Source organism: Sabethes cyaneus, chromosome 1, assembly GCF_943734655.1.
Source record: "Sabethes cyaneus chromosome 1, idSabCyanKW18_F2, whole genome shotgun sequence".
In the NCBI taxonomy this organism is placed as follows: Eukaryota; Metazoa; Arthropoda; class Insecta; order Diptera; family Culicidae; genus Sabethes; species Sabethes cyaneus.
Window position 1 is genome coordinate 39,994,867 of NC_071353.1, and position 26,544 is coordinate 40,021,410.

Sequence of the window (26,544 nt, forward strand, 5' to 3'; positions counted from 1 at the left end):
TTTTATCAGGTTTTTATGCTGTAAAATGAATAAATCGCCATATTATTATAAAATCAGCCCTGAACTCAGACAAGTAGGACTATATATTAATATTCTATCTATTTTGGCTATTAGGAATCGCGAAAATTGAAATTTGATAGCAAAAAAGCCAATTTTGTGCAGGAACCTCTAGTACCACATTTCGCCCATAGCGATCCAAAATTCGTCCCCCATGTGACCCAGATTTCGCCCACTTGTTATTTGTTGCAAATTTCCCAAATAACCTCAATTATTTTGTTAGAATTGTTGTTACTATTATTTAACTTTAAGATTATGTCTATCCAGTGCTTAATATGGCAATCAATTTGTATCAGGAATTCGTTAAATGTTAATCTAAATTGAAATAAACTGATCATCATCACCTCCTGATACCTGATTCAGTAAAACTAAAAAACACAGAGAAGGTGGGTTTTTACTAAATGTTTATTTTCATTGCAGTAAAATAAGGCTTTTGACACTCGTCAAAGATATTTAAAATGAATAGTGCTTTTTCTGGTCCTTTGTTGAATTCATTTTCACTATTGATATGTGGGCGAATAAATACAATTCAGTGCCTACAGAATGGTACAATGTTTATTTTAATAGTTTAAATAAACTTAATGATTACTTATATCATTGTTTAGTAATTTTTTGGGAAAGAGTAAATGTTTACTGTGAACAATAAAAAATTAGTTGAACTGGAAAATCTTGATATTCGGCTATATATTGACTAATCGAAGGTGAGACTCGAGTCCACAACCTAACCTCTTCCCCAAGAAATAACTAAGCTTAACTGCTTAATATAGTCAATAAAAAGATGAAGAAAAAAAATTGTTTAGTAAATCACTGTCTGTAAATGGGTATGTCGGTTTACAGTATTAAATATTCCTGGTAACTGGTAAGCATACTCATCTTACCTACTCAACTAGGATATTTTTTGACATAACTTGGAATTGTTAACTAGCATTTTTGGTTAGACCGGGTTTGTAATGCTAAGCTATTAGAATTTTCATGATATTATCGAAATATTCTATTTTATCAACACGATTATTTCTTTGTTGTCTGCATTGCACATTAAATACTTTTCAAAGTTTTATTCATGACAACAATTTTATTGCGCTTAGATGCTTTAAAATAGTAGACGGATTTTTCGTGTGATTTTCCAATAGTCAGATTTATTCTCATGACAAGAAAAATTGTGATTTTTGAGAATATTATGCGCGTCTTATTAATTCGTGCGGTTTTAATCTTATTATCAATTTCGATGTCGATTATTGCTAATTCAACAGTTCGTTTGGTAGAAACCCCATTAGCCCATGTTTAGCAGGTAATTCTTTTGTTAGATGAATTCAAATGAAGATATGATGTGCTTTCTGCATCAAAATATTATTTATTCTATACTTTTACTCACCATTTTGATAAACATAAATCAGCGAACAAACTAATCGATTGTGACTTGCATTTGCTTATGTGTGGCATATTTGCTTATATTTGATAGATGAGGGCGAAAACTGGTTCACGCAGTAAGTTCGGCTAAGTATATACAGATTCGACCCGGGCGAATTTTGGAACTCATATGATTTACAATAACCCAGTTTTCGCCCAGTGCATTTATGTTCTATTTTCAGTAGAATTGCGATAAAATATCAAAATAAAAGCACAATTATGAAATTTGAAACAGATATAACCAAATTGATGCGAAAAAAGTGCAAAGAGATACGATTTTCCATTACTTTTCCTCAATTTTATTTTTCGTGCTCGTTCTTGAAAATGGAAAAATCGCGTCTTAAATACATTACCTATTTTTCAAACCACATTAAATCATTAAAATACATAAAACAACACAACGAATTCTATTCAAATAACTGAAAACTGAGTTAAAATGAATATAAATTAAACTAACAACTTATATTTCAACTATATATTGAGTTAAATCACGGGAATACCAATGGGAGGGCGAATTCTGGGGTGGGGGCGAATTGTGGGGTTCTTACCCTAACAAAGGTAAAAACATGTTGCAAGTGTTACTTGGGTACCAGGTGGCGATAAAAAGATGACTGGTGCATCGACTTCGCCGGAAACCTGCCCACAAGAGCTCATTGTGGAAGGGCTATTCCTGCAACACGCTCTAGTGATGTGGCCTCCGATCACGCCCTCAATCCGGTAACGAATGAGGAGCCCATTGTGAATACCAGGAGCAGACCCTTATCGTATAGGACTATTGGCCTGCTTGATACGCTACGGAAGTTGTTAGAGTGGGTAACCCTGAACAGGCTAACGCCCGTTATGGGGAACGACACCGGCCTGGCAAAGACGCAGTATGGATTCCGTAGAGAGAAGTCCACTGTCGATGCCATCAAGTCAGTCATGACGAGGGCGGAAAAGCCAATGAGGGAAAAGACAGGGGTAACAGATATTACCATAGATATGCCATGGTCACGATTGACGTCAAAAACGCCTTTAACAGCGTTAGTTGGGGAGCAACCGCCCTGGCACTGTACAAGATGAGGGTACCGGGCCAGCTATGCAGCTTACTTAGGAGCTACTTTGAGAACCGGACGCTAGTGTACGACACTGCTGACGGTTCAGAGAAGTACAAACTAACCGCGAGTGTTCCACAAGGCTCGATTTTCGGTTCAACACTCTGGAACGCTCTGGAGACTCAAGTTGCCCAATGGGGTCGAGATCACCGGCTTCGTCGACCATGTCGTCCTAACAGTGGTAGGCGAGTTCCTCGAGAAAGTGGAAATGCTAGTATCATACGCTATAAGCATGATCGAGAGATGGATGGCTGGCGTGAATCTACGATTGGCATACCATAAGACGGAAGCTGTAATGATCAGTAACTGTAAGGCGTCCCTAGAGGCCAAGGTCACGGTTGAGGGACAAGTGATTGTTTCTTAACGTAATGTGAAGAACTTGGGTGTCATGGCAGAATATAAGGTGTGCTTTACCAGTCATGTGGATTGTACTTGTGGTAAGGCGTCAACGGCGGTTACTGCGCTGTCCAAAATTATGCCGATTGGCTATAGGTCCAGCAGTAAGAGATGTCTGATGTCCAGCGTTGCCATGTCGGTGCTAAGGTACAGTGTACCAGCTTGTATGTCAGTGCTGGGCAGTAAGCGTAATCAGGTATTTCTGAACAAGGTGTTCAGACAGATGGGGCTGTGGGTTACATGCGGGTAGTACCTGCATGGGTGTTTTTTGGGTATGCTGTAGAGATGGTCGAGTATGAAAATTTGAATACTCGAACCCGACCCGTACGGGTTTAAAAAAAATTTAAAAACCTGCACCCTACCCGAACCCGCGAATTCATTATTTTTGACACCCGAACCCGACCAAAACCCGTCGGGTACGGGTACAGGCCCAGGTACCCAACCATCTTTAATGTTATTTGTGGTCAATAGAGATACCTGACCCGACCCGTACCCGGTTTCAAAAACAGAAATTAAGTATCCGTACCCGACCCGAAACCGTACCCAACCCGAACCCGTACCCTACCCGAACCCGAAAGTATTTTTTTTAATACCCGAACCCGACCCGAACCCGGCGGGTACGGGTACGGGTTTCGGGCGAATTTTCCGCTACCCGACCATCTTTAGTATGCTTCCATAATTCTAAGCGATGATGTTGAGTGTCATAGGCAGAGGAACGTCAGAGGCATTCTGGATAGAGTTAGGCCGGACTCTATAAGTAGGTGGCAGAGGCAATGGGACAATGCCGAGCCCGGCAGATGGATCCATAAGCTGATCCAAAATATCTCATTTTGGATATGGCGAACTAAAATTTTACCTCACAGAATTTTTGTCAGGTCATGGGTGTTTCAAGAAGTACCTACACAGATGTTGGAGGGTAGGTTCACTCATCTGCCACATGTGTACGGTAGCCGAGGAAACGCCGGAGCACGTGATGTTTCATTGTACGCGTTTTGATAACACCTCGACGTTAGACGCTTGAGGTCGTTGGAGTAGACGTTAACGCCGATAACATCGTGCAGAGGATCTGTGCAGGACTGTGCGCGTGGAGTGCTGTTGATAGGACGGTGAGGGATATAATAGCCTAGTTGCAACGGCTAGAGCGGGAGCAACGACAGTGCACAGTGGTCCAAAAAGGCGAAAAGTGGAACTTTTTTCCTAGCATTTTTTGCTTTCAATTTATCATTTATGGTCTTCAGCACTTTTGTTCGTATGAATATCTCCCTTAATGTAAAACTGTCAAAAGTTAGTCATCGCTTACTATTATGAAAATAACAAAATAACTTTTTTGGGTTACGAAATATGGACATAGTTTCTTCGGCAAATTTGTAAATAATGTAAAAACAAGCAACTTTGCTAAAGAAATAAAATTTCTATCTTTATCCAGTGTTGAACTATAGGGCATATTCTTTCAAATTTATTTAAAAATTAGTTTTTCATTCTTAGCTTTTGTTAGTTGCATTTTACAAGAACACATTGTTCTAGGAAATTATCGAAGCACTCAAATTACACGTTTTTTCAGAAAACCACAAATCTCTGGGACTTTTACATCCTAAGTTATCAAATATTCAAGCTTTAAATTTCGATAGCTTCACGAGCCTATGGGGTAAAATGGGGCAAGCGGATTTCGAAATCAGTGCTTCATCTTGAAGCTCAAGTGAAGTACTATAAACTTGTAAGGGTTTCGCTTGTCCCCAACCACCCAAAAGAGGGTACGGCAAGCATAGGTTTTATGTGTTTCACGTTCGCTATAGGCTCGATACCCGTCCATTCTTTTGTGTTAGTAGATAGACACGTGGTCTCTTCAACAAAATTATAGAAAATATAAAGGCAAACAACTTTGCTAAAAAAATGACATTTCTATCTCTATCGAGTGCAGAGCTATAGAGCATTTTCCTGGGAAATTCTTTAAAAATTAGTTTCCTCTTCTCTTCCAAAGGTTCGATAAACCTAAAACCAGATTTTCCCAGTCAAAACTCTAATGCGCACGTTTTTTTGGTGTTGGGCTATTGTCTCCCGCGAGCAACCGTGTTACAAAAGTTGGCGCGAGTGTTCAAGGGTTAATATCTTTTGACCGGCAAAACCAATTCTTCTGAAAATTTGTAGATATATTTGCAGCATTAAAACCTCTAATTTGAATGCAAACTAATTTAAACTAGGAAAATTATCTAAGATGAAATCGTCGAAAATTATTCTAAATTTTAATGTGTTGTATGCGATTGCTCATAACTTTTGAATTAAACGTCCAATCAAAAAACAAATCAATAGTGATCTCAATATTTAGTGAACGGAACATAACACTAATAGTTCTTACAAACGGATAGTTTACCTTTTAAACCGACCGGTTTCGGGAAATATGTTTTCCATCAACAGGGTGATGTCCAACTGATTATCTTGAAGAGATGGAGCATTTACATCCTTAACTTAGTCAAACTGAAGAGCGGCGATATTATTGGAGCATCGTCCTCATTCATTAGCGGTTGCTCAGCTGTAGATATTTGCATAGACTCCTAGGCATTTAAGTGTGACGATTTTCTCACATTTTTTAACATTTTTGCACTGTCCCAGTCTATTTGATGTTGAAGACTAATGGCATGCATCGCCACACTGGAGTCGTTTATGCGTTTGTTCTCTGTTGCATTCCTATGCTCCTTTATCCTGGCTTGGATTTTACGACGAGTTTGGCCAATGTATATTGACGGGCAGTCTTTACAGTTGATTTGGTAGATTCCTGACCTATCTTTGGTAGGAACCTTATCCTTCGCGTTGCACAGTGAATCACGTATGGTAGTATTACTTTTGTAAACTGCGTGATAGCCATGTCGTTTTAAAATATTTTTAATCGGGTTTGTGACTTTGGGATAAAACGGTATGCTGATTCTTTCGATGTTCTCCCTCTCTGGCTGTAGTGTGGTTACATTTTGTTTATGTTTCTTGCGTTCATGTACCCGGATGATTCTGTCGACAAACTGTTTGTCGTATCCATTAATTTTGGCAGCTTTATATATATTTTCTTTTTCTGCTATGAAGTCTTCTTCTTCCATAGGGATATGGACAAGACGGTGTGCCATGGAATGGAAGGCCGCTTGTTTTTGGGCGCCAAAATGATTGGAATCAGATGTGATGTATCGATCTGTGGATGTTGGTTTTCTATAAATTCCGAATTTCAGAGTGTAGTCCTGTTTTTTTGGTTATTAACAGGTCCAAGAAAGGTAATTTTCCATCCACTTCTTTTTCCACTGTAAATTTTATGGTGGGGTATCCGTTTGTAAGAACTATTAGTGTTATGTCCCGTTCACTAAATATTGAGTTATCGGTTCTTACATTGGCATAAAAATAGTTTTTGTAGTGAAATAGTGATCTATCTGGTTATATTACCTTTCAAATGAGAATAATAGCGTATAAATCGGTTCAGCCAACTCGGAGAAACAGGCGATCATTTGTACCTAGTCAAAACAGGTTTTTTTAGGGCTAACTTTTAAACTGCTTGTCCGTTTGCAATAAAACTTGATAAAAAGTTTAGTAATAGCAAGAGCTTTCGTTTGGTACTAAGATCGTTAAAATTGGTTGCGTAGTTCCGGAGAAACGCGTGTAACGTAGTTTTCACATTTTTGCTTATAACTTTTTAACGAAACGTCGGACCGCAAAGCAATTCAATAATAATATACTAGGCAATAGTACCTTTCAAACAAGAGTAAAAGCGGTCAAATCGATTCAACCACCTTCGGGAAACAGGCGATAGAAACTGAGCTGCACACACAAACACATATACACATACACACACACACACAGACATTGCTCAGTTCGGCGAGCTCCATCGATTGGTATATGTAATTCGGGCCTCCGGGCCTCGGATCAATTTCGTGTTTTTCGACCAATTTCTAAACCTTTGTTATGTACTATAACAAAGGTAAAAAGCTATTCATGTATTTTCGTTATAGTAAGCGATGACTAACTTTCGACAGTTTTACATTAAGGGGGATATTAAGGGGGATACGACCATAAATGATAAAATGAAAACAAAACACACTAGGAAAAAAGTACCACTTTTCGCTCTTTTGGACTACTGTGCAGTGCTGACATAGCTTAGTTAGGGTCAGCTAAAGGGCGGAGTTGGGAGCTAGGCAATACTGGGCCTAGATGCCGAGTGCGGTAGTTAGGGCATGACAGGTGGGGTTGCTTGAATCTAATCGTGTAATGACAAACGGCGGAGTGCACAGACACGTCCTCTCTCGCGAAGTAATACCTAACGGTGGCTCCGGTAGGGGTTGAGGAAAAGTAGAGTAGGAGAGTTTTTAGAAGATAGGCGCAAGGTTACACCTTGCGAAACCTACACAACTACGAGAATCGATGTTAGCGTCAACGTTCAAACGTCGATGTTATCTGAGAAGTGCCTTTCATCAATTAAAAAGTGGTTGATTTGCGATTCAGTCTGTTACGGTGATCACCAAGTGTACCAATATGGGAGGTTATGCCGGAATTAGGTACTTCGTATGGGTATATTTTTGGAGGTGGCGAGTGGATTGCAGTTTTCGTTCGTAAGCGAGTGTGAACTTTTCTGAACTGAATCACCGGTTTGAATTCCTCATCCTGGCCAACCTGAGCGTAGAGGTCTCCGATGATGTTTTTGTAGTCATATCTTGGGCAGTTGTCATATTCACGCTCAAGCTGATCGTACAAAGTGTCCTCATTGTTCTCGATGCTGCTTGATAACGCTAACGTTAAAGAAACGGCCTTTAATCCTCAACTTACACATACACCTGTTGATTGGCCAATCATGCGGTATTGCATATCTGTTTTTAGCAATTAATGACGTTTTCAGGCTAATTTCTACATTCAAGTTGTCATTCAAAGGTTTTACTTCTTGTGTATATAAATACCAAACAACCAACCTCTTACCAGAGAAGCGTTAAAGCGTGAAACCATAAATCATTTAATCATTTGTGGCCATAGAATCCTGCTCTTTAAAGGTCAATGATGCTTAATGCGGTACGCAATTGTCTTTGGTGTAACAGCACGACAATGAAGTAGACATTCTCCAATTGATTAAAGTAAAAATAACTAATTTCTCAACAAATGAGACAATTACCACACCCTAGCCCAAATTTTTAGTTGTTAGGTACCGAAAAAGTATAGAGGACTCATCTACAAAAGACACAATTTCTCACTGTCATTTATGGCTGCCGAAACGAACCACTATGCTAAACTGTTTCCGCAATTTTCGTCAACTGCAAAGTGCCGCCTTGTGTGACCACGCTATCCTAGCGGCAGGACCAGTACCAGCACCAAAAATCTGTCACCCACCATCGAAAGTCACCCTCGTTTCGGTAGAATTATTCATGAAGTTTGAATGAAGTGGAGTAAAACGGCTCCTCCCGGAAGTAGCAACCACTCATCACATTACGGATGGTATTCATTTGTTGGAAAACTTCACCTGCCGACAATGACGGGGAATTGTCACACACGTTACTGACGACAAAGATTATTATTACGTTCATGCTGAGGGCATATCTAAACCAAAGCAGAAATGTCATTTTCATCAACGCCACGTGGTGCCGAACTTGACTGGGTGTGTGTGTGTGTTTTTGTATGTAGATATGAAAGTTTGCTGTCTGTTTCCACGTCGACTTATTATTTATTAAGAATATCGTGGCCTGGGTTTCGAGAAAGTGGGTAAATGAAATTCCCACCAAGGGGCAGCAGCAGCAGGCATCCGCTGATGGAAAATAATGTCACTGATTACTACGGTTCTGCTCGGTTGGGGTGGGTCGTGTCTTCGTCTTGATTGAAAGCGATGACGACGACCGACGACGGTCGGTCAATCCGGGTAGAAAGTGATGAGGATAGTCCGTCATTTCTTCTGTGAAAGTTGCAAAACAAAAATTGAACGAAGGTGAAGAAATCACTTTATATTCATGGTTGAAAAGAGCTCTTACGGGCTTTTTATTATTGAAAGATTTTTCTCCCTCCGACATCCATCCGACTAGTCCTTTCGTTCTCGTCGGAAATTGTGATTTTTTTAACCTGGGTATAACGTGTAGTACGACGCAACTGACGAACGGGGATAAAGTGACGAGAAATTGTCGAACGAGATAGATAAGCTTGTCCTGAGGTAGTATTTTTTCATCGTCTCTCTTCAGAGCGCTGAATGGCAAAAGATCATGAATGATATATGAGCGAAATTAAATTTCATTCCACAGAATTTGGTTAGACGGGGTGGTTGGCGTATATGTGAAACGGCTGCAGGAGTTTTGTTCAGAATGCTTCCCCCCGTGCCTCACGTTGGGACGTGTTTTGAATTAAGAGCATAAAATTCAAATTAATCATTTATTCAAATTGTTTTCGTACGCTGTTGTTGCTGACGGATAACTGTCTCCTGTTTGATGTGTTTTTGCAGGTCGACCTCCGCCGCGGGTTTCGTGGTGGCACGATGGCGTGGAGATATCTGGCACCAGTCATCCGTCCGCAGTCGATGGCGCATCTGCAATAGTTAATCAACTGTTCATAGGAACCGTTTCTCGGGATCTGTACGGAGCCAAGTTCGTATGCAAGGCAGCTGGCTCCAAGCTGGTACCGCCGGTTTCGAAGGATGTCTCCATCCAAGTACACTGTAAGTTATGGCGTAGAAAACTACTGAAATCTTGAAATCTTTATCATTCCTTTCCACTCCCAACAGTAAAGCCACTGCGGGTGAAAATCGTTACCCCCAACGAGCTACTCACTGCCGGCCGTCCCGTACCAATCAGGTGCGAAGCATGGGGATCCTTCCCGGCGGCCAAAGTCGTCTGGCTGCTGGATGGAGAACCGTTGCGAAGTGCCGACATCACTGTACATAGCGATAGTAATGTAAGTTTTAGTGTTGCTAACTTTTCAATGACAGTAAACTGGTTTAATGGGAAGAACTGCTTTAATACCTTTCTGTGCTCGATTCAGGATGCAAATCTTACCTCCAGCATACTGACACTCCGGGTGACGGCCGAAAATGATGGTGGCGAGCTTTCGTGCCGGGCGTCCAATCCATGGTTCTCAGGCGGTGCAATTGAGGATAAGCGGATAATTAGTGTTGCCTGTAAGTTTTTGAACAGATTAAAGTCACTATAAGTTTTAGTTTTCGAATAATTACCGGGGAAAATTCTACGTTAAATGCCTGTCATACAAACTGATAGTCTCAAATTTATTAAACCAACATTTTTTGGACGCCAGACAACGCATCCTTTCTGCTTCTAAATGCGTGGAGCCGGAAAAGCTTGCAACTTTTTCAACAAAGAATGTGTAATTGAAATTTTTTTATTGCGCTAGTCCACTTTACTACTACTTTGTTGCGAGAAAAATGTTGTCATATTGCAACTTTCAAAGCGTGCCATAAATATCAAATCATTATTGCAACTCTGGCCCTGCACTGCGCTGTCAACATATTTTGAACGTCATTTATCCGTCCTGTAAAGAGTGCAGCTGATCTGGATGCTGTGTCTGCAGTGGAAATCTCCTGATATTCATTTCGTGGCCTTGGCAATGCGACTACTATTTATGTTGTATCTCCGGTCCAGTCCAGCCCCCCTGCGCTGGTCTTCCAGTCTCGTTGGCATCCTCTGCAGTAGCAGAAAACACTAAAGTACTTATAATTTATCATCTAGAACTAGTGCACAAAATTCATTTGTTTAATGGGACAAGTTGTACTGCCCATCGCTCCGGAACGGAGAAATGAGTAATAATGGTTGCGGTGTAAAGTGCATCCTGCAGATGGACACTAAAATGCTGCAAGTCAAACTGGAATTGTTATTACAGTTGCAATGTTAAGCGCAACCGTGCTGGCTCGCGGAAGTGGCAGCACTGTCAGTTTACCTCGCGCCGGCCGGGTCGTTGTAAACTGCTCTAGACGGGTTCGAATTATGAAAATTTAAAACTAAATTTGTCACACTTAATAGTCCTTCCGATGTCCCTCAGCAGCAATTCGTGCTGTGAAGCTGACGGCCAAACCCACTACGTTTCGCCCTAGCACTAGGAGACCAATTTTACAGTAATAAAGCACTAGCAGCAGCCAGCGGGTAGTAAAAATTAGCAGCCCCTTTTGGCTGCAACAGAAAGCGGCATCCATTAAGCATTCCGCCCTCCGGCCAACAGCACAGCGAAACCATATTCGCGCAACCGGCCGACAAGCGTTGTCCGGCGTAAGGCCAGTTTCAACACGGCCTCGACTCCGGATTCTGCCGGATATGGCACGATAAATTAAATTTTATAATTTCCTCTCTAATGCACCAAAGCTGTATTTTATATTAATTATTGCTTCCTTTCTTTCCCGACGCGCGCGCTCTGTAACCATTGCTGCTGCCAACGACGACATCGAAACAGACGAACCGGTCGTATCGGTCCATCTGGCCAACGAGGATCCGGCTCGAGTCATCACCCGTTCCGAAGGGGAAAATGTCACACTCAAGTGCCGGGCGGATGCGCGGCCACCGGTCACTTCTTTTGCCTGGTATAAAAATGTAAGTATCGTTTTCATTCCGCGTGTATGTAGCAGCAGTTTCATGGAAAAAGGACATGTCAAAATTTAAAAGTGCTCTGATTTTGTTCTAATTTTGTGTACTTATTCGGCTGCTAAGGGTGCCCCCTTCTGAGTTGGGATAGTTCCGAAAATCGTCGCTTTTTCCAACCTTTCTTTTTTTTTAAAAAAAAATCATAGCTTTTGAACCACCGAACCGATTTGTACTCCTCTAAGGTCTTTATCATTTTTTTTTCTCCGAAAAATGCACTAAAATGGCCGTAGTTCTTTTATCTTTTAATATTTTTCAACCAAATTTTGCAATTTTCCCGAAAATCTTTTCTATTTACATAATTTCTACAGATCTTGGCCGTGTGTCACATAGTTCTGGAGTTATTCCGGTGCTCCTCGCGGAACCTCGCGGAATGGCTTTGTAAGAAAATATTGTCAAACGTTTGAAATTTTTATACAAATACTTGTTGATTTTTTTAAACAAATCATCGACTGTGGTCATATCAATTACTTTATCAGAGACGGGATGGGTTGGTTACCTTTTTCTGAAATCAAAGTGAATGAAATTGCAACATAAAATATTAAAAGGCAAAAAAGTGTGGACCATTTTAGTGAATTTTGCTGTGATAAAAATGATGTAGACCTTACAGGATAAGTAATAATAACTGTCAGTGTTTTTTGGACGTCTTTAATTAAAAATGAGCTAATCACAGACCTGCATATATTTTGATACGATACGTTCTGCTCTTTCTCCTCACTCTAAAATTTCATTACTTTCTTTTACCGTCCCTTACTCAATTGTAAAAGAACTACCGTGTCAAAAAATATTAATTATATATGCCTGACCTCATTTCAAGGTCAAGGCAAAAACACGTGGTTGCTCTATATCATTTACTTTACTGACAGTAACAAAATGATAAAAAGTTTCCGTGAATCTGTTAATCCCAAGCAGTGTCCAGTATTAGGTGGTAAATTTTTATACTGAAAGAATATTAGCGATGTGGTTATCAAAAGTCTTCAAATTGAGATTGCGGACGCTTTTCCGTCAGGATTCCGAATTTCCGGGAAACGTATATACTTTAAAGGGAAAATGATTTAGTGTGTCAAAACTAGATAAATTCACATATCAAATGGCACCTGTTCCGTAAAAATCGATTAAAAATTGCTAAAGTGATGACAATATTAATTTTAGGAACCCGGGTACCCTTGTCGCCCTGCTAAAGGTGCTTTTCTTGTCACACACACAACACAGAAGCAGAGCACCCAACGCTCACGCCACTGAGGCAAGCATACGACAAACAGCCGTCGTTGTTGTGTGCAGACATTCTGTTACCTACACACTCACGAATGCACAGCACCGTAGCGAATTTCTGCAAAGCCTTAGTTGTTTGCCTCGTGAGTAGCCAACTGCCCGTGAGAGCTAACGGCACGCTGGGATACAGATTTTGCTCTACTTTTTCTTTTCTTCTTCGTCGTACCCCCTGGATTCTACACGCGAGTGCGAGAGCGACGGCTGTTAGCTATTTACACACTGACAAAAACTCGTCGCACTGTATGAATTAATTAGAGCGATAGTCCGAAAGAGGGTTTCACCATGCTTATCATGAATTACTGAGCCGTCGTGATAGATAAAAGTCAAGTAACGACGACACCTGATTGAAGGTCCGCTGCAAACCGCCAATAGCACCGTTCATGCTGTAATTAGTGCGATTTCAACGTTGTATTGTTCAGCAGCGCTCGTAGTTGAACATTTATGTTAATCTGTCCCAATAGCGCGGGCTAGTCAATTCTACCCTGTAGGCAAAAAACAGTACTCGGATTGTTCTGAAATTTTCAACTCATAACGAAACAGGATTGGAACTTTCTTTCGGGAAAATGTGATGGCTGAGGACTTCTGCGGGTTCACGTCGCACCAGGTGGTAAAACCCTCGAATTGATTTCGAAGAAAGTGACAGTCGTTGGTCGATCTCGAAAAGATGGTCTTAACATATAGGAGTTGTGGACCTTTAATGGCCAAATTAACGTCGTAGAAATAAAGCCTAGGTGGCTTCCATGAGGTATACCTGACGAAGCTGAATAGCTATTGGACCGATTATCTCCGACGGCCACCTCTCGGTCGGTGAGATATGAGCGAAACCATTGTAAAAGACACTTAGCAATTCAACAATCAACACCATTAAGAACACTATTTACTGGTACCTGGTTAAGTTACCTGGTGAAAACAGATGGATATCCTAGCACATCCCCCTCCATATCATTGACTTTTCTTCGAGAGGTAACACAAGTTTCCGATTCTTTCAGCATTGAATATCACCCGCTTTGTTGTGTCCTTCTGGACCCGTAGGATTCTCAGCCTGGTGATTTTTTTCGAGACGTTACTATCGAGTTTTCCAGCCGAACTACCTCTACTTCTTGTTCATTTCACTTAACTTTCATAACATATCATGAGACTCGTTTTCTGAGTCGCTCTTTTTAACAAACAGTTTCCATTGACCTCATGGGATCAACCATTTTAACTGCCAAAAATCCAAATAAATCAATATCTCAAACCTGTATAACAACTTCTGCATATAATTTGGTACTTGATTCATACTAAGTAAAGCCATCTTTTCGACAATGATCATATAAAACTATTTTATTTGTCTCTGTTCGTATCAAGCAGTTTGATCCGTCTATGGTCTTACCTGTCCATATCTTTTTCTTTTACTTCTTTTACTTCTTTTACTTCTTCTCATATCTTTTTCAACAATGATCGTAGCAAATCATTTAGTTCATCTATGGTTGTACCGAACATATATATCATTAAACAATGATCGTACTAAATCATTTAACTTATCCATGGTCGTACCGAACCATATACATCATTCAAAAATGATCGTTCCAAATCATTTAGTTAATTTATGGTCGTACCGAACCATATACATCGTTCAACAATGATCATACCAAATCATTTAACTCATCTTTGGTCGTACCGAACCATATACATCATCTAACAATGATCCTACCAAATCATTTAGTTCATCTATGGTCGTACCGAACCATATACATCATTCAACAATGATCCTACCAAATCATTTAACTCATCCATGGTCGTACCGAACGATATACTTCATTCAAAAATGATCGTTCCAAATCATTTAGTGACCGAAACTTTCAGGTTTCTGAAAAGAAGTCCGATGGTGGTGTTTTAATTGCTGTCTCAACTAAACTTGATTCCGACATTATTATTACCACGAAATTCAAAGAATTTGAGTATATATGGGTAAAAGTACTGGTAGCGGGTGAAACACACGTTTTTTGCTCAGTATACTTCTCTCCAAATAACGCAAGTAAATCTGCTTATGAAAATTTTTTCAAGGCTGCTGAACAATTTTTTTCCAAATTTCCCCCGGAAGGGAAAATTCATATATACGGTGATTTCAATCAACGCAATGCCGGTTTCATTCCAGACACTGAAAATGAGGACATCTTACTTCCAATTGTAGGCGAAAATGAAACGCTACAGTTTATTTTTGACAAAACTTCTAGTTTAGGACTTAATCAAATCAATCATGTGAAGAATCAGCAAAATTGCTTTTCATATTTATTGTTAACAAACATGCATGAAGACTTTTGTGTAACCGCCTCATTGACTCCACTATGGAAAAACGAAGCATTCCATACAGCCATTGAATTTTCTATATTTGTACATGAAAATAAGAGACCCTTTGATTGCGTATATGAAGATGTCCACCAGTTTCATTTGGCAAATTATGATATCATTAAATATTGCCTTAGCACATTAGATTGGCAAACCCTTCTCAATTGTGATGAAGGTATCGAAACCTCTGTAGAAATCTTTTACAAATTATTAAATGAAATTATAAATGAGCATGTCCCCCTAAAGAAAGTAAGGAGACATGGCTATTCAAAATATCCTATTTGGTTTAACCAACAAATTAAAAACTTGAAAAATCGCAAACAAAAAGCCCATAAAAGGTACAAGAATAATGGCAGTAACGCAAATCTGGCCTTTTACTTAGATATTTGTAACCAATTAAATGTAGCCATTGATACTGCATTCGAGCAATATAATTCCAAAACCGAAAGTGAATTAAAACGTCATCCAAAAAGTTTCTTTATTTATGTAAAAACTAAATTGAAATCGAACAATTATCGGACAGAAATGTATCTCAACGAAACGGTTGATGATAACCCAGATGAAATTTGCAATCTATTTTCAACTTTTTTTCAAGGAACTTTTACTGCTTTTTCGGAAACAGATCGGGATTACAGATATTTCGATTTCCTCCCAGAATTTACAACTGATATCACTATCAAAAAAATCGAAGCACATGTTATTTTAGAAGGTTTAACTAAGTTGGATGCCTCCAAGGGCTGCGGACCCGACGGTATTCCTCCCGTGTTTTTTAAAAAGTTAGCATTAGAACTTACAGCTCCATTGTATTGGCTTTTTAACATGTCACTAGAATCCGGCAATTTCCCTAGGGCATGGAAAACCTTATACCTCATTCCAATTTTTAAAAGCGGTAAAAAATCTGATATAAGTAACTATCGTGGTATTGCATTATTTCTTGTATTCCCAAACTTTTTGAAGCAATCATTAATGAATCGTTGTTCAATCAAGTCAAAAATAGAACATCTAATATGCAACATGGGTTTTTAAGGGCCGCTCTATTAATACAAATCTAATTGAATTCGTTAGTTATTCGCTGAATGCAATGGAATGCAATGGGAGCTATGTAGAAGCATTATATACTGATTTCAGCAAAGCATTTGATCGCGTTGATATACCCATGCTATTATTCAAATTACAAAAAATAGGAGTCCAATCAGATCTGCTTAAATGGATCGTATCCTATCTGACTAATCGTCAGCAAATAGTCAAATTTGAAGGGAAAAAGTCAAACCCTCTAGAAGTAACCTCTGGAGTTCCCCAAGGTTCACATTTAGGCCCTCTTTTGTTTATTTTATTTGTGAACGATATCTCTTTCTTGCTGAGAAATGTTAGGGTATTAATATATGCCGATGATATGAAGCTCTTTTTAGAAATAACAAACGAGGAGGACGTCAGAGTATTCCAGCTCGAAATACAGGTTTTCTATATTTGGTGTAACAAAAGTCTTCTTCAACTTAACACTCATAAATGTAGATCAATAGCCTTTAGTACAAAAAGAAACATGCCAAACATTACAATTTCTCTGGGAAATAATTCGGTTGAAAAGTGTGAAAAAATCAGAGATTTAAGAGAATATTAGACTCAGAACTAACATTTATTGAACATTATAACACAATTATCAACAGAACTAACAGTATGCTAGGATTTATAAAAAGATTTAGCTACGACTTCCGTGACCCATACACAATAAAAACACTATATCTTGCATATGTGAGGTCAATATTAGAATACTGTAGCATAGTCTGGTCACCATTTTTATTAATACACCAGGAACGAATCAGTACAAAAACAATTCGTGCTGTTTGCTTTGCGTAAACTAAATTGGACAAGCTTTCCTCTTCCCTCTTATGAAGCCCGCTGCTTGCTTATAAATATACAGACACTAAAACAGCGACGTGAGTTCACCAAAGTGTCATTTGTAAACGATATTGTTTCACACCGTATAGATTCTATAGAAATCTTATCTAAACTCAGCTTTTATGTACCGAACCGTCAATTGCGGAACCGAAATATATTTAGCATAAGTCACTGTCGCACAAACTATGCTAAATTCGGGCCTTTAAATCAAATGATGATCGCCTATAACCAACATTGCGAAAATATTGACTTTACTATGTCTAAATTAAAATTAAAACAATACTTTAACTCTACGCGTTAGATGCAAAAAATGTAAGCAATATTATGTAATTTAAAAGTTACACTGTTCAGTTTTCTTTGTAGATTGTATTGTAGTAATAGAACTAATATAATATAATAACTAATGTAAAAGGTCTACTATGATTTGACGACTAAATAAATAAAAAATAAAAAGTTAATTTATGGTCGTACCGAATCATATACATCATTCAACAATGATCTTCAACAATGATAAAACTCTGTTCATACACCCCGGTTTCATCAAACAAGTGTTTTGATGCATGAAGTAACTTCATTGTATCAAACTGCTCTATGATAAAATAAAAGAAAAATACTCTATAACTAAAAATGGGAAAATCATTCGGTAAATCTCACAGCTTTGAGAAAGAAATAGGCTAAACTACACTTTATATTTCTCTGATGGCGAACAGCGGGCAGAGAGAAAAAAATTAAGCCGCCAAAATAATCTGTGTTTTTTTATACATGCATAAAACATCACCATGCATAAAATATTGCTCACGAACTTCTATAACACAATGTTAAACCTGCATTGAGCTATTTGGTTAGCATATTCCACACGAGAAGAAGAAGAAACACCACGAGCAGAAACAAAATGTATTTGTTAGAAATTTTGAGTAACCAATCGAATACGGTATCATGCTCCTTTGTTATAACATATGTGCCTAAAACAAAATGAAACAGGGCCGGCAGAACGCCAACAGATTTATACTATCAACATTGATCCGCTCTGACTGCCACCGCTGTCCTTATCGTCCAACACAGCCAGTAAGAATTCACGAAATTCACTCGTGATCCGAACAATTTCCCATTTGAGCAAGTTATCGTCATTGGGAACGTGACAGTACAGCGGCCTTGATATTATGTATATCTCTACAACTCTTGCCAAAAGACACTGTTTTTTAAAAACAAAAATATAGTACTAAACGGCGTAACCACACCGCGATACGCAATACAGCATTATTCATATATATTCCGGTGTATTCAAACCATTTTATCTTGTTCAGGAAAAAAAATTCATAAAAAGCTTACCTTACAAGACCAGCCGTACTACCCAAGTAGCATTTTTGTTGTATAATAGCTTATCAAGCACTTGTTCCTCGGAAATTAGCTGTACAATACTTGAATAAGCTATTCTTAAACAAAAATGTTTGTTGGGTATGCAGTAATGTGATGACCAATGGAACACAACCCCTCTCCATTACAAGGAACAGCGCGGCACAATCGCACAAACACAAGAAAGAAAATAAAAAATGCTCTGACCGGCTTCTGCTCACGGTCTGAATTGTTAGTTCTTGTTTCAGTGCATGCATGAAATTTGGTTAGTACCAGGCCGAACCGGCTTAGCGCACTGGTCACATATATCGTCATCAATTTTTCAAAAGAGCCTAAATGCATAATGTAAACAAACTGAGTGAGTGTCCATTTCTTATTCTCTTATCTGAATAATATAATTTCTTACCCGGTTTGTTTACATTTGGTAGCCCTTTTGAAAAGTTGGTGCCGATATTTTACTTCACGAAACTAACGATATACTTTCTTTTAACCTTTTTCCGTTGACGTTCCGGTGATGGTTATACTGAATCGAGTCTGTCGTATAGTTACTATATATATAGTTCGGCGGATAGAAAACCAGGCGAATTGGCAACTCTGATTTTTGAAATTAAATTTGAAATTATGGAGAAATGTGCAGGTTTTTACGAAAAATAATCGCTAGTGGGTGTTGAAAATGACTAGTTCTATGAAAATAAAGTGTGTTTATTAACATTAGTTCCACAATTCGAATTTTGAAAAACGTTTGGCTCCGCTTTTGACGCTTATTTGGCTCCCAATTTTTGTATCCGCCGAACTATATATATAGTAACTATAGTCTGTCGCACCACACGAACATAACAATAGTTTCAATGTCGCTTCAATGTTTGGACTTGCACGAACCGTTTAAAATGTTATTCCAAATCACTAACTGAGATACTTGATGGACAATCCGGGTTAATTAAATGTCAAAACGCAGATGTAGTCGGAAATTAATACTAAGTAAACAATAGCACATCTGCACCTTACAAGCAGAGTTGCCAAAAGACACCGCTGTATTGAAGTAATGGTGGAAAAGATCTTATGAGATCAGTGTTCTACTGATCTACTGACTTTTCCAGAATACAAGATGGGAAACGGTCACAAAGCGAATGTCATTCGATAATCAGCTCGCAGTTGTGTGTCAGTTATTGTTTGTTAGCTGTACACACACTGCGTAAAAAGTGACTGTGACAGTTTCGAAATGATATAGGGTAAACGGGATACTTTGACCAACGCGTTACGCACACTTTAATTCGGTCCACTATACCAAAATAGAGAGAGCGTAACGCAAGTGCCAAAATAGGTGCTGTTTGATGACCCCAAAAACACCATGCTCTAATTTCGAAGCATTTATAATAACATTGTGTCTGGTGTTTGTATATTATGTTGATTAAAATTCTAAATTATTGTTTACTTTGAGTACAGCGCTTAAAGTTTCTCGCTGAGTTCGTTTTACCTCTGACATCTAATGGCGAATGTGCGAGACAGCCACCACGCCAAACCTATTGAACTAAAAATGCGATGATTTATAGATTGGCTAAATTAGCTAATTTCGAAAAACCTTAATCGAACGAAGGAGAAATCACGTCTACACGTGTTTCTCAGTCGTGTCGAAAAGTGTAACTTTTCCCTAAACAATCGCGTGCTTTTTCATTCATGCTACTTCTCGGTATTACTGGCACAGCCAGCCTGATCCTACTTCCGAGCACCAGCAGCACCGGTACGGTAGAAAAGACTTGCCCAGTTTTGTCCATTCACTCCGACTACCCCTCGAGCTTGAGCAGTTCTCAATTCGAAATTAATTAATTTCCAAAAAGCAACCGAAAAGTTTGCTATTCATCAAACAGATTTTACATAATGGCCATGCCGGGAAAATGATACCATCAACAAACGCTGCGGAATGCTGTCTCACGGACCAGATGATAAACACACAACCGAACTGACAGCTGCTCGGCTACCATCGTCCTTTTTTGGCTGTCTTTTTTTTGTGCGGCTGTAGTGTTTTACACACCGTAGATTTCGCAAATTTTCCAGGTCCAACAGCAACAGCGCAGCGTCCGGATGGAAGACAGTTAGTCAACAGTGCGTAAACTGCTGATAAAACTAATTAATTTCTCATTTCGCCTGAACGAGTGCTGGATTTACGGATTGGGCAATGTAAATCTTGTTTTTCGTTTTGCGCGAAAATTACAAGTTCAATTCTTAATTTCCGACAGCATTTTATCTCGGTTTTGTTGAATTAAACGTGAAAATGTGGTAGGAAGACGCTTCCGAACTAACTCCTTATCTTCAGCGTGAACCGGTCGTGACTGGATTCTCTCAAGTTAAATCTTTCCCACGCTTTCACCGGTTAGTCATCACCATCAGCGGTGCCGTGTTCGTGGGATGGTGCGTTCGTGCCGCGAACAAATTCCGGCTCAGGCAAAACCACAACGGGAGGCTGGATGGTTGGGTATCGATTAGTTACCGGTTCATATCTGAATCAGATATGCGTGACGCATCCGTTGGAACTACCGACCGGGCCCAGGTTTATCGTGATGAGTAGAGAAGAGGATTTAGTGATACTTGTGTGATGTGGCTTACCACATTCGTAGTCGCTGGCGGGGACGCGCTGCTTCGATGCAGCCGCCCGGTAGATTGTGACGGATGAGAAAATTAACGAACCAGCGCTTTTCCAGATCTTTCCAGTCAGTACATCTAGGGTTCAAAACACAATGCAAATCGGTGCTTTAACTTACTAACTTTTTTACTAATCAATGATAACTTAATTGCCCAAGTGACACGCATCTGTAATGTTTTCTATTAAAGAGGAAGCGGAAACTTGTTTGAAAATGGCTAAAATTTTAAAATTGAGCTATACGATGCTTCGAGTAGTCACCAGGTAACAGTAACTCAGTATATCCAACTAATTAAAACGGTATCGATGAGTTTTATTGCAATCCAACCTTCTTAGAAATTATTACGCCACTCTGATAAAATGGTTTTTAGGTTAGAAACTTTAAGAGAATAATATGAATCCCAACAAATCCAGTAATAATCCCTCTATGAGTAAGCGCATTTGTCACATTTTATTTAAATTTGCTGTGTTTTTTTCACTCAATCTTGTCATGAATAATAGAGTTCAGACAAAACCTATTTCTGTTTAAATAAGGAAAAAAACGTTGTCTTCTGCGAACGGCTCGAAGTTTCGAATCTGACCACAGTTGACAAACACTGTTTAGAATAACAAATAACTTTCAAAACAAAACAACAAAAAAGTATCAGCAATTTTCTTTCATCAGTTCTGCTCGCATATATAACGCGTTAGCCATGAGCGATGGCCTTTGGATGATGAATATAAATCACCGAATAACATTACTATTCATATTATCGTTTCACAACGTTCGCCATCGTCGTTGCCTGCCACACTCGACGAAGATTAGTGGAACGCGCGCCGGTCTGTTCAATCTACCTCAAGCTTCCTTCGATGAATCTCTCGTTGAAAGCAAGGATCCGCAAAGACATTATCGTCGCTCGCTCAAATGAGACCGCAGTACGTCCATAACAACACGAGAGCACACTTCGGAATTTCAAGTGAATGGATTGCGCGAATCGCAACCGGTAATCAGGCTAATCGTATACGAACTATGGCGAAAATGTAGCCTCCGGACCTGCGGGTGCTCTTCGGAACGATGGGTTAATGCGGTACCGGTTGTTGAGTGATGCGTGACTTGTTTGTCAGCACGAAAATTATATGATGGCTGCTTTAGAATGTAGCTGCGGCCACTTACCATCCATTGTTCAATATCTCGAGCATATCGTAATTGCATTCATAAGTAACATGCTTCACCACCTTCCTCTGTTTCATTTTCCTCCCACAGAACATGCGAATGTCTGGCGAAAGTGGCGAAACATTGCACCTCATCCAGCTGGAGCGGGAAAGCGCCGGTTCCTATGCGTGCGCAGCATCAAACACTGAAGGAGAAACGCGTAGCTCGTCCATCACCTTGAAAATTCAATGTAAGTACGGAAACCGGCTCATTTCTTTCATCCCCTTTTTTTTCACCAATAAATATGTGACAACTGCGTTTTCCGCCGGCTGTAATATGTTTACCCCTCCTTCTCGGAAGGAAAGGTAACATTACATTTTTCTATTGTCAATCCTTTCATCTCACCGCTGCTGTAACCATTATTGTGTTGTGCGCTTGAGGAACATACATCGTTTGATGCTCCCGTCGGGTCGTCTACGGTAATCCTAACTCGCTAGCAACAACCTGCCTGCTGATGCGATTCGATGCGATGGTGCCCTGCTTTGAGCACCAAGGGCAAAGGGAAACGAATTCCGGAGCAAACAACACGTGAAAATCGGCACTTGTCATCCATTGATATCCGAAGACGGTAGAATTCTTTTCAAATGCGTCTTTATGTGTGTGTGGCTGAGTGGGTGAACTGTGCAGCACGTTTATCCCAGGGCAGGGGGGTCACTAAATTCGTGACAATGTGTCAGTTTTTGAAAGAAATAAACTTTCAAATAGTTTTTTTGCGGAATAAAATTAATTTTTGGCTATTGAAAAAAAAACTCGAAAGGAGTGCATCAAACTACCGAACATGCCAGCCACCTGAATTTTATAAAGGAATATACGAATTCATAATTTTTGCTTAACATACTAATAGCTTAATAATAATATAATAACATTCGAAAAGCAAATCTTTATTTTCACTTAACCCTCTGGGCCCAAGTTTTTACTAAATTTTCATGATGTTTTCATCTTTCGCACGAAATAAATGCTTCAAATTAACTAAAGTCAGCCTACATTCCTTTTCGTTTGCTGTGCTTTCTCGAATAAAAACTTTGCTGCTATACATATTTCTATACATATTACTATACTGAAAAGAATGTAGCACTCATAAAGTAACTGTTATAACTGTTTTCACAAAAATTAGTGTAATTTGTTGATTTTTATTCAATAAACATCAAAGGCACTGTTTCTCCACTAGCACGTAATTAGGTCGACAAAATAGAAGCAATTGCTTACGTTTATCCGCTCTCGATGATGGTTTGGGGAACACACAATTATGTTCACGTTTACTTATTCTAGAAATTAAATAGCTGTTAATTACAGTATCACAGAACAGTTCTTCTTCTATTTATCAAGGAGGAACTCAAAAATTTCCCTCTGATATGAAAATTTAAAGAAATTTTCATTTACTAACTGAAAGCTCATCTCGTTGCTAATTCCAGCCTAAACAAACTGAGTTGCATCATTTACACTACACTTCAAATGTGCGAAACAGAGGCACCAAAAAACACTTCAAGCATATTGAGCAAAATCCATTCCAAATTAATTATTGTGTCGGTATATTGGCAGCACTTGAAGAACAATGACACATAAACCATCTGACTTCCTTTTGTTTTGCTGTTGAAGTACAGCAATCCACCGAGTAAGCCCTTGGGTGTTGTTGTTTGCTCATCGCAGTTTCTCAGGTTTCTTCCAATAGATATAGATGATTTTTGGTAGACGGTAAGTCTTTGATAGGCCCAAAATCAGCTTTATTGCTAAATGAGTACCCAGATAACCAATAAGCATTAATATAAGCAGTAAATCGTTTATTAGCATCCCTGGCGTTTTTTACTGCAGGTTACTGTTTATCAGCCTTTTGACTGCATAACTGTTGTAAATTGGCATATACAATTCTATTTAAATTCTTCTTGTCGGTAACTAGCTGCAAATAAGCATTGTCAGCCCTATAAGAGGGCTAGCAGTAAAGTAGCCGCATATTTTGCCAAATTAGCATTTAGGTAGGATTTAAGGCAACTTAAATGCTTATTGGCTTGCATTTAAATTGCATTGCAAATGCTTATTGGTTACCTGGGTAACTATGAAATTACAGTGGACGCACGCGCAATACCACCCATTGAGCTATTCGGGGGATTTCCTTAAAAGCGTTATGGTTTTCACCATACAGGGTTGGTGATCGATCACCATGACTCAATTTTGATTCACTTGACAGTACTGTCTTAGTCGAGCAAAATTTGACAAAGTTATATATGGGACATTTGTCGAACTAGTTATTTTCTACAGTTTTGCTGTATCAAAATCTCATGAACATCATTCCGGAAGAGAAGTTAAAGCGCGATAAATGGATCACTTTCTACTAGGCAAGCGCGACTACTAAGATTCGGCCGGTTTTCGACGGTTCAGCCAAATCCTCATCCAATTACTCTTTGAACGACGCGCTGATGATAGGTCCGGTAATCCACGACCCTCTATTTGATTTACTTCTCAACGGTGGCTTTAGACTGCGATAAAGGGTATCAAGCTTTAAAGAATGTGTTAGCAGGATTGGCTGCTGATGAATTGGGAAGAGCAGTTGGAATACGAAAGACCATCAGTAGAAAAACTGTATGAGGATCGCACACTAACTCATCTGATTTTGTATTGCTATTTACCTAACTGGAAAGTTTTGCGAACTACCGCATACTGTGAAGGATTCATCCAGAGATGTCAATGCCGTAATCTGCCCCCATCACCCCAACAGTCAGCGTTAAGGTTCTACAAGAAGCCAAATATGTTTTCGTTCGGGAGGCTCCGTAGCCACAAGATTACCGAGTCTGCTTTGACTAGCGAGTGGTCGTGGGTTCGAATCTCAGTAGAATCAAACCATTCGATGTCAAATGACTTTAGCATCGGTTTATTCTCAGGCCCCTCATTTACCCTTCCTTCATGCTGAATTCTATATTTACCCTCTGAAGTCCCTTGACAGTGCAAATGTCCCTCCTATAGTTAAGTGTACTGGTCAGAGGTACGAATGAGTCCTCGCCAGGGACGGCTATAACATGGGGTAGTACTGGCAGCGAGGAATAAGTGGGTGAAGTAGATCAAGCTTTGAAGGAAGGGTAAGCCGCAATACACACAAGCACGCATAAAATTTAACCGTTATGTGTTCGACAAAAAAAACACCTCTAAGTGCTCGACAAGGGTACCCGGGTACCCACAAATTGAAACGCTTGTAACTTTGGCAATTTTTGACCGATTCGGACACTTTTACCACCAAAAGATTCAGGAACTTATCCACTTCTAGTGTGGTTATAACAGAGCCAGAAGTGGTTCATCTGGTTCCCGGAAATCCGGCAGTCCGAGGATGTGTTCCGGAATTAAAGCACTTTTTATATTTTTGGATGTAATTATAGTAATATGGGTGTCCAAAGTTCTTCCAATTACTCCGAAAGGCCATTCTTCATTGTTTTAAAACAATACAATGATATATCCTCGGAATGGCCATTCTGCGACAAGTTCCCGTGGGACCTCCTGTGGCCATAAAACTGTTTGGTTTGCAACACTGGCAATATGGGTTTCTAAATTCATGAAATTACTCCAGAAGGTCATTTTCCATTATTTTGATTCTATCTGATGATTTTGCCACGGCATGGCCATTCCGGAACATATTCCCGCGGGGCTTCACAGTTGTCCAAAACCAAAAATATGTGCGCATTAGTTTTGAGCGCAACTATGTTTGCGCATAGTTGAGTAATTCGGGGTCAGAATTGGGGTATTTATTATAACAAAAGTTTTACAGCTCCTAAACATGCAAAGATAGAGGTATACTACATTCGGCAAAGTTGTGTATTTTTACTATTTGTACAACTTTATAAAACCTGAAAAAGTCATACAACAACTACAAAAAAAGCTAAAATAGAAAAACTGATTTTGACGATTCACATCTAAGAAATAGGATTTTTCTATCTTCGCTGAAGAGATAGAAGGTTACGGTCTTCAGCAAAATTTCTTGTAATAATATGCTCTAAAACTTTGCAGAACTCATCAATGTGTTATATTGAAGCTGCAGAAAAATAATTTTTTTATTTCACTTTTAGGGAGATTATTCAAAATTTGAATTTCACCATACGATAGAACTTTTAATTTCAAGAAACTCTCCCATAGGTTCCATAAACCTAAAATCAAATGTTCCCACTCAAAACTCTAATGCGCACATATTTTTGGTTTTGGACAACTGTGAAGCCCCGCGGGAATATGTTCCGGAATGGCCATGCCGTGGCAAAATCATCAGATAGAATCAAAATAATGGAAAATGACCTTCTGGAGTAATTTCATGAATTTAGAAACCCATATTGCCAGTGTTGCAAACCAAACAGTTTTATGGCCATAGGA

General features: G+C 39.2%; 1 protein-coding gene across 1 annotated transcript in view; it reads left to right on the forward strand.

Moving 5' to 3' along the window:
- LOC128745603 (hemicentin-1) overlaps positions 1-26,544 on the forward strand; it is a 149,410-nt gene that overhangs the window by 41,533 nt on the left and 81,333 nt on the right. The window contains exons 6-10 of the mRNA XM_053842681.1: positions 9,391-9,603; positions 9,670-9,839; positions 9,927-10,062; positions 11,343-11,479; positions 22,255-22,393. Of these exons, the coding sequence (XP_053698656.1) occupies positions 9,391-9,603; positions 9,670-9,839; positions 9,927-10,062; positions 11,343-11,479; positions 22,255-22,393 (795 nt within the window). The remainder of the gene's footprint in view (positions 1-9,390; positions 9,604-9,669; positions 9,840-9,926; positions 10,063-11,342; positions 11,480-22,254; positions 22,394-26,544) is intronic.